The sequence below is a fragment of the Takifugu rubripes genome, chromosome 14, assembly GCF_901000725.2.
Source record: "Takifugu rubripes chromosome 14, fTakRub1.2, whole genome shotgun sequence".
Taxonomy (NCBI): Eukaryota; Metazoa; Chordata; class Actinopteri; order Tetraodontiformes; family Tetraodontidae; genus Takifugu; species Takifugu rubripes.
In genome coordinates, this window is record NC_042298.1 from 6931458 (window position 1) to 6948649 (window position 17192).

The window sequence follows — 17192 nt, forward strand, 5'->3', positions numbered from 1 at the left end:
ACAAGTAGCCGTAGATCATGTTACTTCATGTATTATAGAAAAATAATCAGTTATTCAGATAATTTAGTGTAGAGTGCAGGGGCTAACTGGTTTTGTTGGTGCCAGATCATCAAAGTGATCCAGACGGAGCTCAGCACAGCCTTCAAGCCTCCGTCAAACAGCAGGAACACAGAGGAAGATGGATAAAAGCGGGATAGGATGGAGACGTGCAGAGTTATAGGAAAGAACCAGAAGTGGAAGGCCTCAGTGTTTGTGTATGTAAAATCAGGAGGCTAAAGGAAAGAAGGCAAGGAGGAAATCAGCAGCGGAAGTGTGGTGTCCAGAGATGAGAGGGAGTCCACACAGGAGGGATGTGGCAGGGTTGTGTTTACAGGCCACAGAGACCCAGGACGCTGTGGTTTTGTTCATCAGCATCTGCACGTTTATCATGGTTTGCCACAGTAAACCAAAAACCTAGGTGACATTTACAGCTTTTTTAAACAATTTGTCCAGTTTTCAGGAAGCATGTGACTGACAAAGCAACAAAAAACAACACTTCTGTCATCAGTCTCTTATAAACACAGAGAAAAGGAAGTGGAAGCCCCTTGTTGTGGTCCACTGCTAACATGAGTACAGGTCCTGTGGACCCCGCCAGGATAAGAATCTCTCCTCGGGCAGCTGTCTCAAAGCTCCATGGAGGTATCAGATCTCCTCCTCTTCCTCCTCTTCCTAATTAGAACAATTAAGAGATTTACAGAACAGATGGATGGAAATCCAGCTGGCTCCTGAGTCTGCCCCAGAGGAGGGAGACGCTTCAGCGGACACACCAGCGGGACTCTGGTTCCCTCTAGTGGCCATGCCTGGTCAGTGCCACGCACCTGAAATCGATTTGCAGTAAAAACTGCATTTGAAAAAATAGATTTGTGAATGTGAAATCTAAATATTAAACTATTACACGTAACGTAGCCTTTTTGTTCAACATGGGACCACCTGTAAAAAGTAGACAGTAAATAAATTTCAAGTGTTTGGTGAATCTTTCTTAGATTTTAGATCCAGCACCATAATGTTTAGCTATATCATGTATAGGTGAGCTTATGTAAACAGGTGATTTAAAGTGATTTAGGTAAGCTTTACCCAGTCACTTGTGACATCGATTTAACACCACTTTTGTCTAACTCTGTTGGATGCGGTGCCATAGAGGAGAAGAGCAACGACATTTAACCATTACAGACAAAATCACAGTAACTAAAATGATGTTGAACTGAGTTAACTAAATGTTAATATGATTGGAGAGCCGTGGATGTTGAAGAAACGCTTAACTTTAGTTAGTTTGAATCAACTAAGCACACCGGTTGTTTCTCTCTGTCATGTGATAAACTTAAGTTCTGCTCTGGAACTGTGGCCTTGTTTTGGAGGGAGCGCCCGGGCTCACAGCTCCTGCAGCGGTTCAGAGCCCCTGTACCGTATGGCCCCTCCTCTCAACCACCTGCAGACAGGACAACTCAGTTGTTCATTCCATCCCAAAGGACAAACTTGCTCAATTCTCTTCATAAATTCTGTAGAAACACCCACATGGTCAAGCTGCCGCGATTCTGTTTCATTCCTGTGAGGGTGAAGATCAACGATGAAACGTTTCATCAGAAGCCATTAGAGTGTTATCCAGACTAAATAGTGCTGGGAATACTTACGTCGAAGTTGCCACGTGGCCAATATGGCAGCAATTAACACCACCAGCACCACTGGCACCACCACAACTGCTACGTGACCTTTATGACTTTCCTCCACACTTGCCTGGTAGAAACGGACAAATGGCACGCACCAAATATGGTTTTTGTTAGTTTCTTTCCGCTTCCCATATTTAAGGCCATTACATCAAAGATACTGTAAATGCCCGTTGCGCCCTCTAGTGTTAGTAAAGTAGCGCTGCATCATTGTTCGCCTACATTCTCATTAAATTAACACTGCGCTCGACTGATTGAATGTCTCAAATCTATCATTGTCTACTCACGGCAGCACGAGAGTCAGTCGAGGCTGTGGTTTCAAAAATGTCCATGTGTAGATCTGAAGGAACATGGACAAATGAAGAGGCGGGAGTTTTAAGACACATTTCTATCCCAGCAACATCAGCGGAAGGTAAAGACAATTTCAAAGAAGCAGTTTTGGGCACCTGTTTTTGTGGTAGTGATGGTCAGAACATTGCTGGCATTACTGGTTCCCAGGCTGTTCCTGGCAAATATGCGGACATTATAGGTGGAGGGGTTCATCTCTAAGATGGTGGCATCGGTCTGATTAGGGCCAAACTCCACAACGGTCTTGGTGGAATCCCAGGAGGCTGCGTTGGAAACCGAAAGGTTAAAAATGAGTTTATCATTTGAAAGCAGAAATGAAAGTCTTACCATTAAGAGCTTTATACTCCAGGATGAAACCCACGATGGGGCTGTCACCTTCAAACCCGGGAGTCCAGGCCAGAGAAAACATGTTGTCTTTGACCTCCTTTAACTCAACCACTGGGGGGTCTGGCGGCACTAAAAAGGAAACAATGGACGTTCCATATATCACCTAGATTTGGTCATTTTTATCTCTCACGAGCCAGAGGAAGAGCATGTGCAGCCTGACCTGAGGTCCCCCTGGTCGTCGAGTCGCTGTCTCCCCACACTGTAGCAGCCGTCACAGGCACCCGGGTGGGGGCCCTTTCCAGGTGGCCGGAAGGTGTAGTTCCGTGTATCCATGTAGGAGGAGGAGTGGACATTGTTTGAACTTAAAACATGAAACAACACAGACCTTGAGAGCTCTTGTAATGAATGCGATCGTCCAGCCGTGTTTAGCTCACTCACGCTCATCCAGGGTGGAGCAGAGCGGCCCCGTGGAAGCAGGTCCGACCCCTGCGTTCGTCTTGGCCTGGACCAGCACGCCGTATTGGGTGGAGGGCTTGAGGTTGCTCAGAACGATGCTCTCCACCTCTCTGGTGGCGCTCACGCTCAGGCGTTGCCACCGTCCGAACTGTTTGTCGTACTCCCTGTAGCTGATGACGTAGCTGCGAAGGACCCCGTTTGTGAGATCTGGTTTGGGGGGCTAATGAGGGGAGAAGCGGGACTGTAAGATGGGCTTGTTAATAACACCAGCAAACTGTGTGACGTGTGTGACCCACCTTCCATGTGACTCTGATGCTGTGAGCAGTGAGGCCCTGCAGCTGCATGTCCAGCGGAGGACCCTCAGGTGCTGTGGACACGTCACATCCAGTAATATAAAGAGCCACTAGCTTAACCCGCGTGTACGCTAATGTTCATATTTGTGGGTCTGATGGACTCGTTGCATTTTGTGGCTTTTAATGCCTCACAGTCAAACACTTTTATGTTAAAATACTGAACAGATGTTTACCTCATCCCAATCACAAGCAGTATAAACAATATATATGGTTAACATTTGCCCTTTACCTTTGTTAGGTCACATCTATAATAAAGAAAATCAATTAAAATCAAGATACGCGTGGAAACAAATTTACAAGTGAAACAAGGTTTTTCAAAACTTTGAACTTGAACTTGAACCCATTCAGGTGCACATCAAAATGAGAGGTGATATATGTTCTTCACAGAAAATGAGCCAAAGTCAGTGAGTCTCAGTTTGAAAAATCTATTAATTTTATCTTTTTTTTTAATAAAAAGTGAAAACGGGTCCCACAGACCCGAACACCACACAAGGGTTGAAGGACTAAAGCCCTGATGACCAACAAACATTTCTCCTTTATTCCACTCTACCTGCTTCTTTGGTTGTGATGGTCAGAACGTTGCTGCTGTGGCTCGTGCCCACGCTGTTGGTGGCAAACATGCGGAGGTTGTAGCTCTTAGCTGGGTGCAGGTCCACCAGGGTGAGATGGGTCAGATCAGGGTTCAGGATCTGGGTTATGACGGCAGTGTCCCAGGAGGCTGAGTCACAGAAGACTCCTTTAACTACCAAACATCCCAACCTCAAACCGCTACAGTTTCGGGTGCGTTCGTACCCTGTTTGCTTTTGAGATCCACCCTGTAGCTGGTCACTGGTCGGCCTCCATCAAACGCCGGAGTCCACTGAACCTTCAGGCTGCGTTCCCTCACCTCTCTGGTTTCCACTGTCAGAGGACCGGGCCGTGCTGAGAGGAGACGAGCCAGGGTCAATATGCATCATCACCAGGTCCCTCCACCAACGAGGGACCTGGAGCAGCTTCACAGACCTCCAGAGAAACATTCTCACCTGCCACCACACTCAGAGTAATCTGGTGTTTGTGGTCATTGAACCAGCCTGGAATTTCCACGCGGCATCCATACATCCCAGAGTCTTCCTCCTCCACCTGCCTGATGGTCAGCGACACGTCGCCCTCCTCGAGGTTGCCCAGCAGCAGGTACCGCTCTGACAGCCTGCTGCTCACGGATGTCCCGTCTGACTTGATCACCTCATTAGCGCAGCCTCTGCTGGGGATGGCCCCCCGGCCCCAGCACACAGGCAGCTTCCCGTAGTGCTGGGCGTCATATTTGCACGTCAAAGTCACGTCTGTCCCCACTGTCGCGATGATGCTGCCCGCGGTCGCACAACCTGAAACCGCAGAGCAAAGAAAAGTGGGTCAGAAGTTCGGAACATTCAGCACCAGCGCGCTCTAAAGGCTTACTGAGGAGAGCAAGAGGGAGGATGCACGGCAGCGTTGGGAGTCTGCCCCAAAGGATCATTTTCTTCAGCTTCTTGCCCGACGGAAAGGTTTCGGTTCACCTGCTGAGTGACACTGAGCCAAACCGCAGTGTAGCTCCGGCTTTGACTCGGTTCCAAATCACATGACGGCGTCCTTGATACGCTCGCACAAACAACTTCTGCTGGCAGAAGAGGAATGCTGAAAAGAGCTGTTTCCCTCTCTGTGCTTTTGGTTCCTTAATCTGGGAGAGGTGCTCAGTGGCATTCTGATGAGTAGACAGACAGAAGCAGGGTTATCTGAAAGCTCCGTCAGGGACGTTCAGCCAGGCAAAAAGACCCATGTTTTTCAGAGGAGTCCTACATTTCTTCCATTTCTGCTGCTAGCAACATGCTAAAGGAGATTGGTTGTCAGGTCAAATGTATCCCTAAAGCAGCAGAATTTGTAAAAGAAAAAAGGCAACAATGTTTCAACGATGACCCTGAACAGGAGCTGCAGATCAAACCCACGCGCCCAGAATGTTGTCAGATATAAAGTGCAGAAATGTAACGCTGAGGAGCAAAGTTTTCTTCAAGGTCAGGATTTTAGGCATTTCCTAGACTGCTGAGCTGGAAGTTTAGAAAGTCACAAAAGAACTTCCTCTTTCATCGCATGGAGTTGCACCAACTCACTCTAATTTGCTGAATTTTTAACTTCATGCCCATTTAAATGTAAACTAGCAGCATAATATAAATAAAGATCACTGGATTTAAAAGTATTACGTTTAATTTTTAACAATGGCTGAAGTTGAAAAAGTTTTTTTTCAAGAGTTGTTTTCTTGGAAAAAGGCAACAAATACTTGATCTATAAATACACTTGATCTATTCTGCATTTTTGGGGTTGGAAAATCAGAATTTTCAGTATAAAGAGTCATTTGACGCTGAATATTCTGCGTTTGTGTGGTTCACTATTTCAGTGCCTTATGAGCTGACTGATGCTGAAATGACTAACATTGACCCATATTTGCTCTATTTGTAGAAAGTGTCTCAATAGCAGATGACTCACACACCAGAATCTATTTAATCTATGAAAGAATCCATGAAAGCACGTTTGAATAAGATGACAGAAATGTCGTATTTCCCTTTGGTGGTGAGGATGTAACAGGCACACCCCAGACAGCCTTAAATGTGATGGTATTCAATTCGTTTTGTTCATCTAATGCAATAAAGAAACAAAACCAGAGAAAAAAGAGGTCCACACAGAACGAGGGTCGTCTTCCTTTATTTTATTTGTCTATTTTTAGTCATAATTCAATTGATTTTCTAAAAAGGATCCTAAATTGCATCTTTTGTGACGTACTAAAAGTGGGGATGAAAATATTTTTTGTGGTTTTCTTTTACTGTTACGTTAAAAAAGGGAAATTTGAAATTGTTAGGAAGTGACTGTGATTGAGTTATTTCTTTTTCTGGGGGGGGGGGGGGGGGGTGAGAGAGAGAGAAAAATCAGCTCTGAAACAATGTTAATTTCCTTTTTTTTATTTTGAGAAACGACCACGTGGATTACAGGAAGATGATTGAGCTGATAAAACCTGTACGGCTCAGTTCATCTAGTTTACTGATTATGTTCACCCCAGTGGATGGAGGCACATTCTGAGATGAGATACAGATAAACGGATCATCAGGGTGGACGTGTGAAGGTCTGCAAACATTTGGCTAAAAAACAAAAAATAGATGTGAACCTGATGGAGCTGGTGTTGTTCCAACTCATCTAATTATTAATTTAGATTATTTTTAAAAAAAAAACAAAGAGGACATAAATGTGGCATTATGGGCGTTGCTGCTCAGGGAGTTGGTGACGAGACTGGGAGTACCGCCGGTCGCCAGCAGGGGGCAGCCTCCACAGCAGCTTTGATACCCTGGCAGCTCAGGCCTGCCAAAAAGGACAGAAAAATACAAATGAATGAAACTAGGAGCTGTTCTCACACACCAATGAGTCACACGTGTCTTTTTCAAAGGAAACTGGGACAAGATAAGTGGTTTAACTGGTCGAAAGGTTCGAGCTCCCCACCGTAAAAGAGTCACGCGGATACTTTATAGAAACGTGGGGAGGATGTTTTCCAAGTCTCAGGGATGCTGTCATAAATGTTCCCAGCAGCAGAGGTGCTGATGTGCTCCGCCCTCCTCCTCTGGAGAAAGCCTCTGCCTTTTTTGGAGAAATGTAATTAGAAAAATAGTTTCCTCATAGTTGGAGTCGCTGGATGGTGCAGGAGCTGCAACTTCACACTTACGGAGAGCAAAGAGGAGGATTGTGACTGTGGTGAGGACGAAAACAACAGCCAGCCTGCAAAGGTTCCGTACTCCCAGAAAGTTCTGCAGTGTAAATGAACCCGAGTATTAGTTTATGGAACAAACACGGCTGTTTATTATTGTTGTTGCTCTTATTAAAATGAAACTTGACTTCAAATGTAAAAACGCCGTTGAATTGAATCTCCGCCACCAGAGGGGACTCCTGCACAGAACAGAAGGTGCAGCGCTTTCATTTCTGTCTTTATTTTTGATATTATCCACTGGTGAGAATCAGAGGGGGGGGGGTGTACCTCGGATGTTTCCTCTCTTCCTGTGGAGGACAGAAAAAAACAAACGTGTTGAAGAAGGTTCCTGGATGTTGTTGATAAAAAAAAGAAAAAGATTCTTCTTAAGAAATTAAAACCCTAAAAACCCTAACCCCCCCAAAAACAATGGGCCAAACTACAAAACACTTTGATTTAGCTGTTTGTTTATTTATTTGTTTGTTTATTTAGAAAAAGGAAAAGACCATGACATATTCTTCTCTCACCTTGTGCAGTCGGTATTATCTCATCTCTGACGGGTTCTACAAAAGGAACCGAGGGGGAAATAATGTTTGAACAAGTTTTAAATTGGAGTTTAATCTGATTCCTTCTCCGAGATCTTACCCTCCTCAATGACCAGCCACATGTTTACTTTATGGTCATTGAACCAGCCTGGGATCTCCACCCTGCAGCCGTACTCCCCGTTATCGCTCCACTGGGCGTTCAGGATGGTGAGGGACACGTCCCCGTCCCCAGCGCTGCCCAGCAGCCGGTACCTGGGGGACTGCGTGTACAGCGGGGCTCCATCCAAGGAGGAGAGAATGGTGCCGGAACATTTGGACATCGGCACCTGCGCCCGTCCCCAACAGAACGACAGGGAGCCATGAGTCTGGGCGTCGTACCTGCAGGGCAGAGTCACGTTGGCCCCAAACCAGCCGGTGATTCGGAAGTGGTCTGAAGACACTGAGGACACGACACAGAACGCAGCTGCAATTTCAAAATAGAAACATTCGAACACCCACCAGCACCTTCTTTCATCCACACGCGCTCTTTTAACTGTAGAGAATATCGACGTACCTGGGGCCACGATCGCGAGGATTAGGATGAGATGCCTCTGAACGCACATGTGTGGGCTTGTGTGCAGAAAGGAGAGGATAACTCAGAAACCTAACCCCCTCACCGACTCCAGATAGCACCGTGGTCTGAAGAGCTGGCTTCCTTTTTGGAGAATCAGGAAGGAAATCGATGCCAGTCTATATTAGGAGAAGAAAGAAGTAAGCTTTGCTGGGTAGAGCAACACCAGCGTTGAGGTGAGAGTTAAACTAGAGGACGTCAACTGAAGTATTTACTGCAGCTGGATCGATGAGAGTGATGAACCCTGAGGGACGCCAGGCCCCGAAACGGTGTCCCGCGGGGACAAAAGACGATTCATCCACATCCAGCAGGCAAGACTTTATGTCAGACGGCCAGGCCCCAACACGAGCAGGGGCCTCTGAATAGGTGCTAAGTTAGGATCCCGCCTGTGTTTTCCTGTTCTACCTGGACAAATTACACCTTTAATCTGCTCAGATTTATGTTCCGAGCTGTTGTTGTTGTCAGGACATGTTCCTGAACCCAGCAGCCTGAGACAAACGCTTTAACCTTCCATCCCTCGCGCTCCACGGGCCGCTCCATCTCCACCTCCAGCTGTCAAGACGGCCCGACACCACGCAGTCGATGGTGCCTCGTAGATCACCGTCCTCCCACCGAGACCTGCGTTGCTGTGGTTCTTGGTCTCCCAACAGGCTGGTCGCTGTGACAATGAACGAGAGATTAAACTCACTGAATTCCCTCGTCATGAAAGAGCACCTTTCCTGACGGGGGGTGGGGGGGGTCTCTATATAAGGTGTTTCATCCTGGGACTAAACCCAGTCACGCAAGGAAAACTATCATGAAGCAGACATGACAACAAACCACAGACTGAAAGCTGAAAGAACCTGATTACTCCGACATCAGCAAAAGGAAAAGCAGAAGCAGGACAGCGGAGGTCAGGTGTCGGCATTTTAGACGCTGAGTGGGAAGATGGGAGCAGTAGCTGAATAAACACATGAAATATGGAAACAATAAATATATTAAACCATAAGTGTTAAGAATCATTCTATTAAAATCTGGGAAAAAATAAGATTGAAAAGCAAAATTTCTTCTTACTGACAATTTTAAACCAAATTAAGTGCTATAGTGCTAAAAATAAGCGCTCTGAAATCATCAAATAAAAGAGAGGCATGTAAATATCAAAGTCAATATATAGGATTAAGGCTAAGGTTAGGATTATGGTTTGGATTTAGGGTTGCAGTTAGGATTAGGGTGAGGGTATAGGGTTTAATTTTACGGTTTAGGGGGGTTAGGGGTTCACTCTTTCCAGCAAAGATATTAACTTTTTTAAAAATAAATAATGACTAATTAAATAGATAATGTACAATTGTTATTGAAAACAGAATGATACACAAACAACAAATTAACAAACAAACAACAAATAAGGAAAGAAAGAATTAAAATGGAGCAGTAAAATGTAAGTGTTCAGGTTACGAATACAATCATTTTCACAGGGGAAGAAGAACAGAGATTTTAAGGGATTCATTAAAAGTCTAATGGTTGAAGAGCGGTATCTGGATGTGGGGGCAGTAGAATAGAAAAGTGCTGTAAAACAATAATAAAAGAGCCGATCCATGGGGCCGTTAATAGGGGAGGAAGAATTAAGAAGGGGGGGTGGAATAAGTTTCTTCTCTCGTTAAACAAAAAGGGTGGCGGGGGGGTGGGAAGGCTTAGGTTAGTATTGGGGTGCTGACAAATGAAGAGGGCCGTATTCTAATGGACTTTAATGGAATCTTGTTCCCTTCCGTTGTTTCACCTCCTCCCATCCGTGCATGTACGCACTACTCAGTACATGCACGTTGTATTTATGGCTGCAGCTTCTGGTGACTGTGGAGTCTCGGCCCTTTCCCCACTTCCAACTTCCCACTATCGCCTCTCCTGGGAGTCTCAAAGTCCCCCCACAGTCTCTCCTATTAATATCCCAGCAGGGAGGCCAGAGCTCTTGGGGAGTTTGGGAGCGGAAACGCCTCTGAGCACTCCTGGAAGACACAGAGATGGGTGGATGAGAAGGATAAGAAAATCAGGGGAAAGGGGGGGGGGTGAAGTAAAATTTTTAATTGCACGTGTGATCAGGAAGGGCCACGGGGGGTGTGCAGGTGGATGCATAAAAGATGAAATAATGTGATTAAATTAAGGATAAAGGAGAGAGAAATTCACTATAAAATAAAGACGTCTGCAGGACATTTAGGGACAGATGTTGACATCGTCCTCATTAAAGACCAGAGCAGTTATTCCGGGAACTTCAGGAACTTCTCTGTGTGTTTTTGCTTCCCTTTAACATAATTTTTGTCCCAGTCTCGGCAGCACTGGGACTCTGCTACCAGTCCCATCACCATTACTCACTGCACCGTCACAGTTTTCCCACAAACATGAAGGAATTGCTGACTTACTGCAGAATGGATGATGTCAGAGCTGGGTGCTTTTTCACCAGAATCTGGACTCTGAACATGCATGTGAAAGGTAGGAAGCTGGGACTGCGCCTGCATTTCACTGACTCGACCCATCAATATTCTCATGAGTTCAGCCTCCTCCAGCACAATTGAAGGAGAAAAATGTGCAAACATAAACATGCCCTTAGAGGAAAGATGATTAGGGGTACACAGAACACGAGTTCTCCTGACCCAAAGCTGATTCAGATCCAACTCTCCTTCTCCGCTGGGAAGTCCTCTTTTCATTTCTCACATGGCCTGGCCACCCGTCCTTCTAACACAGGACAGAGAGAGAGAGGGAGAGATGTTGAGAAAACCATACGAGGACATGAGCAGGCGACCGGTATGGGAAAGATAATCCTCAAACTTCCCTCATGGCAGTGATGGAAAGCTTATTACAGGTTATCTGCCAGCAGAGCCAATGGTTCTGTAGCAGCAAGATGAATCCCACAGATAAATCCTGCAGGTTCATGTCTAATCTTCCAATTAAAATCCATTTAATCTATAAAAACTTTCATAAGCCATTTAAATAAACAACGCATCTGTCAGCGGCTAACCAAATTATTTCCAGGCTATGCTCTCTCTGCACGTCCTCTATTCCAATGAATTGGAATTCTGAGCGCAACGGCCCTGCGGCATGTTTGTTTGAACATAAGAGAACTCGTACATCGGTGGAAAATGAGAAAAATACGATGTGAAATGGGTCCACGACCAAATGGATTACACTGAGACGCAACAAGCACCAAGCTAATTAGGTGCTGGATCACATTGAAGACCACCCAGCATAAGGCTAAATCCCACGCTAACAGAATTGGATCTGACCCCGCTAACTTCCTGTTTGACAAAGCAATAACAACCAGCAGAACAGAAGTTTCACATGATGACTTCAAGGGCTTCAAAAACCTGCAATCACAGGTAGCGAAACGGTTGGAGCTACTCATCAGGCTGATTCTGAGTCATCCAGCAACAACGCTGAGTCGACAGCATAAACGACGACCTTCATGACAAAAGAATCTGTGTTTAGATGCGTGAAAACGGTTTCGGATAAATTAGGTGCAAAATACAAAAAACTTTAGTCTATTAATATTTATGGACCCCTTGTTTGAGCGCCCCTTATTTATCTCTCTTTTCTCCTCTTTGGCATGAGCAAATGTAAATACAAAAAAAGTATGTAAATGTTCACTGTTTATAAAAAAGCTCGATTGACAAAACAAACATCCACAGTGTATAAAGGTCATTTCACACTGTCTGAACCCATAAACTGTGCGTGTGGAGCTACAATGCCGGCCCAAGCGGGCCAAAGTGATGCTGCCTATTGAACCCCCCTCTCTGAGCCTCCTACCTCACCACAAACATCCGTCTGACCTGCACTGTCTGATCATCACCCCCGAGCAACAGCACACCTGACCTTTAACCTCCTTCACTACCATGTCCTGCAGCCACTCCAGGAAACGATTCAAACGATTCCCGCATCATCTCCCCACCCCTCCCTACCTACAGTAGACACTTCCCCTCCCCATACCAGACCCTCACCCACCCAGAATCAGTTTTCTCTGCCCCTCACCCCAAGGTAGGGGTCCCCCTCCCCAAGACACAACACCCCCCAGTGTGACTATCTGGTTCGTCAAGAGCAGAGGACCAGTCCTCATCCTTGGAGATGCAAAAACATCAACCCCATCCCAGGACACTGTCCAACTGGACAGCTACTCTGGAACCTGCCATTTCCCCCTCAATAATAAAGACCAGGACACCAAACAAACAACCATTAAACAACTAAAAACCTCTTTAACAACTCACCCACAACCCAAACCCCAACATCATTATCAAACCTGCAGACAAAGGCAATAAAATAGTCATCGTGGACCGTCAGCAATGCCTCACTGAAGCTAATAGGCAAGAAAAAAACTGAGAGACTTTAAAATAAAACATTCATTACAGCAAAACAAAGACTACCAGTTTGGCCCAGATCACCCACGCCCGTGCTATTTCTACCTTTCACATAACTATTTTAACCTTCTTCTACTCTTTTATTGACGACTGACTGGTGACCGCGCCGTCTTTCCTCTCCCCATCCAGGTATCAAACCTGGACCCTCAGTCGGAGAAACGTCAGCCTTCCCTCGACCCCACGTGTTCCCACAGACTCATCAGATCCAACCCTGAACCCCAACTGCAACCCCAACCCTAATCCTAACCAACTAACCCTCCTTCTGTGGCTTCAACTCTGGATGTGAGGAAGCTATAAATATCTATTCACGCATCAAGAAGAAACCAAACTTGGGCTGAAGCTGACAGCTAGACGTGGATGTAGGTCCGTATTAGAACAAATGTGGGATCTGCTCAGTCCTCCCTTCTGTTCTGGAGTCGGTGTTGATGCCAGGAAAAGTGTCGCAGCAGGACGTCGCAATGTCCAGCTCACTCAACACAACTCCGTACTGGGGTGGTTGCCATGGTTTCCCAGACTGCAATGGAATGGCTGAAAGATGATATTACCTCGCATTTCTGAGCCACCAAATACCCAAACCTCATTTAACTCGAGTATTAATATTTCAACAATTTAGACGGGGAGAATCATGGAAACTGGCTAAAGGTGAAAGTGCTGAGGCAGCATTTCCATTAGCAAAACAGTGAACCGTTCTTCCACCAACAGTACCTTTAATTCATCTGTCTCCATCAGGCTGATCTCTGATTTATTTTTTTGACCTTTTTCCAGAGAGGTTTTCTTTAATATTTAAGTGTTAGTGAAGATTTACTATGTGCTACAACTCTCAGAAACACAAATCTGTCTGGAGCATAAATCCAAATCCCAAACCAGCGAGTCCAACGCTCGCCAGAGGCTTTTAAAAAGGCAACTGCACTTAATTTACCGCAGGATGCTGCCAGAGGTTGAATCATGTCTCATTAACATGTGAGGCCTTTGTGTGTGTTTCTGTTTGGGATGAACGACCTCTCGCTCTCTGATGCTGAGCCAGAGCCGACGTTTTCGCCGCCTGACCTCCAACGAGTCCAGTCGCTGAGGCATTTCAGGAATTTTCATCAAAATTCTCTCTCCCATTAGAGACCGTTTTTTAAATGCAGCGTTGATCACCGATCCTCAGATGTGCATGGCTTCATGTGAGGAGCCTGAACAAAGACAGGAAGGAAGCACACTCTCTCCAAAACAGACAGGATGGGGGGGGGCTGTGGAAAAGGAAATCTCACCTGAGAGGAAAGGTGGCAGAGCAGGCATTTGTTTAATACGTGTTTTTAAAAGTGTGGAGATCAATCAATCAATCTTTATTTATATAGCGTCTTATACAAACCCCAGACAAGCAACAGTGGCAAGGAAAAACTCCCCTTTAACAGGAAGAAACCCTGAGCAGGACCAGGCTCATGTAGGGGGACCCTCCTACTGATGGGGTCCTGGGTAGAGGAGAGGAGAGGAGAGGAGAGGAGAGGAGAGGAGAGGAGAGGAGAGGAGAGGAGAGGAGAGGAGAGGAGAGGAGAGGAGAGGAGAGGAGAGGAGAGGAGAGGAGAGGAGAGGAGAGGAGCGTTTGTACACACGGTCCGGACTCATTTGCATGTGTGTGACGGCTCCGTACTGCTGGGTCTTATTTATTAGACTAATTGAAACAGCTGGACTCCAAAGCAAACACTCTCTGCATGTCTCAGAATGTGATTTAAAGATAAGAGATAGATTAATGATAATGTAAAGTAGCTCCAACGCGAGAGACGTTGCACCACTCTGGCTTTGAAGTGGCAAATTCAGCAAATTTTTATAAGTGAAAATCTCTCTCTGCGGCCTGCCTGTCAGTTATAGATGAGTAAAAGGGTTTTGTACTTTTTGTTGGTGCACAGTGAGAATAATTGTAAGATACCCACATAAATCTCTGTAAAGGAAGCATTAACAGGAAACCAGGGGGAGGTCACATTTCAGTGTCGCCACTTTTACGCCACAAGTTCACTTCAGCCGCGGTTCAACTCCGGTGCATCTCACATCTGTATAAACATCGCTGAGGCGTAGCGGAGGGTCACAGCGGCTCCTCCTCTGAGACAGCAGCAGAGGTGGAGAGGAGCTAACCCAGAAAACAGACACGGAGGGTTCACAGTTCATCTGCATTTAAATGTATTGATCACTACCACGTTGCTACATTATGGCAAATGCTGGCGGGCGCCTCCATCTCTGTGCTAACACCAGAGCCACCGGAGGACCAGAGGAGGAACGTGAGGCTCTGAATGTGTCTGGTGCTCTGGGCTGCATCTCTGCGCTTGTAAGTGTGAAGGGAGACATTATAAACCCACCCTGTTCCCTAGCGCCAACGCCGCACGGCCACATTATGCTCAATGGACCTCAGGCAGCAGAGGATCCTCTCAGAAATTCCCGGCAGTAAAAATGATAAACTGGAGTGTATGAATAAGGCGCATTTATTAAACAACTATATACGGTTGCGTTTTAGGAGTCTAAATTAAAAATGTCTGGGCCATTTAAATTTTGCGCGTCCTCTTGAGACATTTTTAGCAAGACGAGTGATTTAAAGGCTAAAGGATATGATGAGAACTTTCTGCACGTCTCCCTCTCAGTCTCGGGGCTGCGGTCTCGACCTCGGCTTCAATGGTTAAATCAGTGAAATTGCTCCCAGGTTACGCAATCAAGCCCACGTCTGTGCTGCATTGTGCTGTGCCCCCATCGTCAGGGCGGAAAGGGAGATGCTTCATTATGGTCACACTGCAGTTTCCTTAGAGACGCTGGAGCTGCAGCCGGCTGCTCGCCTGGCCGGGAACTTGGCCGGCTGGTGGAAGTTTCTCACAGATGCCTGTGGCATTTCAATCAGGCGAAAAGAGGAATTCCTTCCTCAAACACACAATGGCAAGTGCTTAAAAGAAAAAAATGCCTTTGTGGAGCGACTCAGCGACACTGATGAACGACTCCAGATTATTTTGCAGTCTGTGCATTACGTCAGACGCTTATAAATCATTTACATAATAAAGATGAACTGTGGATGTGGCCTTTAAATCTGTTTGCTGTCAGGTCGGGATGATCTGTTGAGGGACGCATCTTCTGCTAATGATTTCTTATATTTAGTTACAAACCCAAAATAAGATAAATTGTGCAACCTTTTATTTGGCTGTAGTGAGGCGATTTTGTTGTAAAATTACATTTTAAGAGCATAATTCCTCACTTGGTGAGCTCATGCTCTCAGCACCCATAAGTGTTGAGGCGTAAACATATATGATTAGAAACTGGGTCTCCTCCTTCTGAGGCTGCTGCATTTTGCAGGACATAGACCGCTCTCCTGCAGGACATAGACCGCTCTCCTGCAGGACTTAGACCGCTCTCCTGCAGGACTTAGACCGCTCTCCTGCAGGACATAGACCGCTCTCCTGCAGGACTTAGACCGCTCTCCTGCAGGACTTAGACCGCTCTCCTGCAGGACATAGACCGCTCTCCTGCAGGACATAGACCGCTCTCCTGCAGGACATAGACCGCTCTCCTGCAGGACATAGACCGCTGTCCTGCATAGACCGCTCTCCTGCAGGACATAGACCGCTCTCCTGCAGGACATAGACCGTTCTCCTGCAGGACATAGACCGCTCTCCTGTAGGACATAGACCGTTCTCCTGCAGGACATAGACCGCTCTCCTGCAGGACATAGACCGTTCTCCTGCAGGACATAGACCGCTCTCTGCAGGACATAGACCGCTCTCCTGCAGGACATAGACCGCTGTCCTGCATAGACCCGCTCTCCTGCAGGACATAGACCGCTCTCCTGCAGGACATAGAACCGCTCTCCTGCAGGACATAGACCGCTCTCCTGCAGGACTTAGACCGCTCTCCTGCAGGACATAGACCGCTCTCCTGCAGGACTTAGACCGCTCTCCTGCAGGACATAGACCGCTCTCCTGCAGGACATAGACGTTCTCCTGCAGGACATAGGACATAGACCGCTCTCCTGCAGGACATAGACCGCTCTCCTGCAGGACTTAGACCGCTCTCCTGCAGGACATAGACCGTTCTCCTGCAGGACTTAGACCGCTCTCCTGCAGGACATAGACCGTTCTCCTGCAGGACATAGACCGCTCTCCTGCAGGACTTAGACCGCTCTCCTGCAGGACTTAGACCGCTCTCCTGCAGGACATAGACCGCTCTCCTGCAGGACATAGACCGCTCTCCTGCAGGACATAGACCGCTCTCCTGCAGGACTTAGACCGCTCTCCTGCAGGACATAGACCGCTGTCCTGCATAGACCGCTCTCCTGCAGGACATAGACCGCTCTCCTGCAGGACATAGACCGTTCTCCTGCAGGACATAGACCGCTCTCCTGTAGGACATAGACCGTTCTCCTGCAGGACATAGACCGCTCTCCTGCAGGACATAGACCGTTCTCCTGCAGGACATAGACCGCTCTCCTGCAGGACATAGACCGCTCTCCTGCAGGACATAGACCGCTGTCCTGCATAGACCGCTCTCCTGCAGGACCATAGGACCGCTCTCCTGCAGGACCATAGACCGCTCTCCTGCAGGACTTAGACCGCTCTCCTGCAGGACTTAGACCGCTCTCCTGCAGGACTTAGACCGCTCTCCTGCAGGACATAGACCGCTCTCCTGCAGGACATAGACCGTTCTCCTGCAGGACATAGGACATAGACCGCTCTCCTGCAGGACATAGACCGCTCTCCTGCAGGACTTAGACCGCTCTCCTGCAGGACATAGA

General features: G+C 46.9%; 2 protein-coding genes across 8 annotated transcripts in view; both read right to left on the reverse strand.

Annotated features, from left to right (window-relative positions):
- Positions 1–398: 398 nt before the first annotated feature.
- On the reverse strand, positions 399–4867 carry LOC101067041 (Down syndrome cell adhesion molecule-like protein 1 homolog). The gene is made up of 13 exons (XM_011610704.2): positions 4619–4867; positions 4207–4545; positions 3977–4105; positions 3735–3902; positions 3128–3198; positions 2814–3051; positions 2596–2736; positions 2376–2504; positions 2147–2311; positions 1988–2040; positions 1668–1770; positions 1552–1582; positions 399–1465 (listed from the first exon to the last, which is right to left on the reverse strand). Exons 1-13 carry the CDS (start codon positions 4674–4676, stop codon positions 1408–1410), a joined length of 1683 nt encoding a protein of 560 aa, XP_011609006.2. The 5' UTR covers positions 4677–4867; the 3' UTR covers positions 399–1407.
- Positions 4868–6405: 1538 nt separating this feature from the next.
- Positions 6406–17192, reverse strand: part of LOC105417378 (hepatitis A virus cellular receptor 1 homolog) — a 30185-nt gene continuing 19398 nt past the window's right edge. Inside the window, exons 4-14 of one of the 7 annotated variants that reach the window (XM_029847370.1) lie at positions 9829–10775; positions 8918–9015; positions 8291–8733; positions 8019–8194; positions 7566–7904; positions 7448–7483; positions 7209–7228; positions 7070–7120; positions 6900–6981; positions 6680–6814; positions 6406–6541 (exon numbers count right to left, since the gene is read on the reverse strand). In XM_029847370.1, coding sequence (XP_029703230.1) covers positions 6690–6814; positions 6900–6981; positions 7070–7120; positions 7209–7228; positions 7448–7483; positions 7566–7904; positions 8019–8067 — 702 coding nt within the window. In that variant the 5' untranslated portion in view covers positions 8068–8194; positions 8291–8733; positions 8918–9015; positions 9829–10775 and the 3' untranslated portion in view covers positions 6406–6541; positions 6680–6689. Of the gene's footprint in view, positions 6542–6679; positions 6815–6899; positions 6982–7069; positions 7121–7208; positions 7229–7447; positions 7484–7565; positions 7905–8018; positions 8195–8290; positions 10776–17192 lie in introns of all 7 variants that reach the window. The other 6 variants (XM_029847368.1, XM_029847371.1, XM_029847369.1 and 3 more) reach the window with 6 other exon arrangements.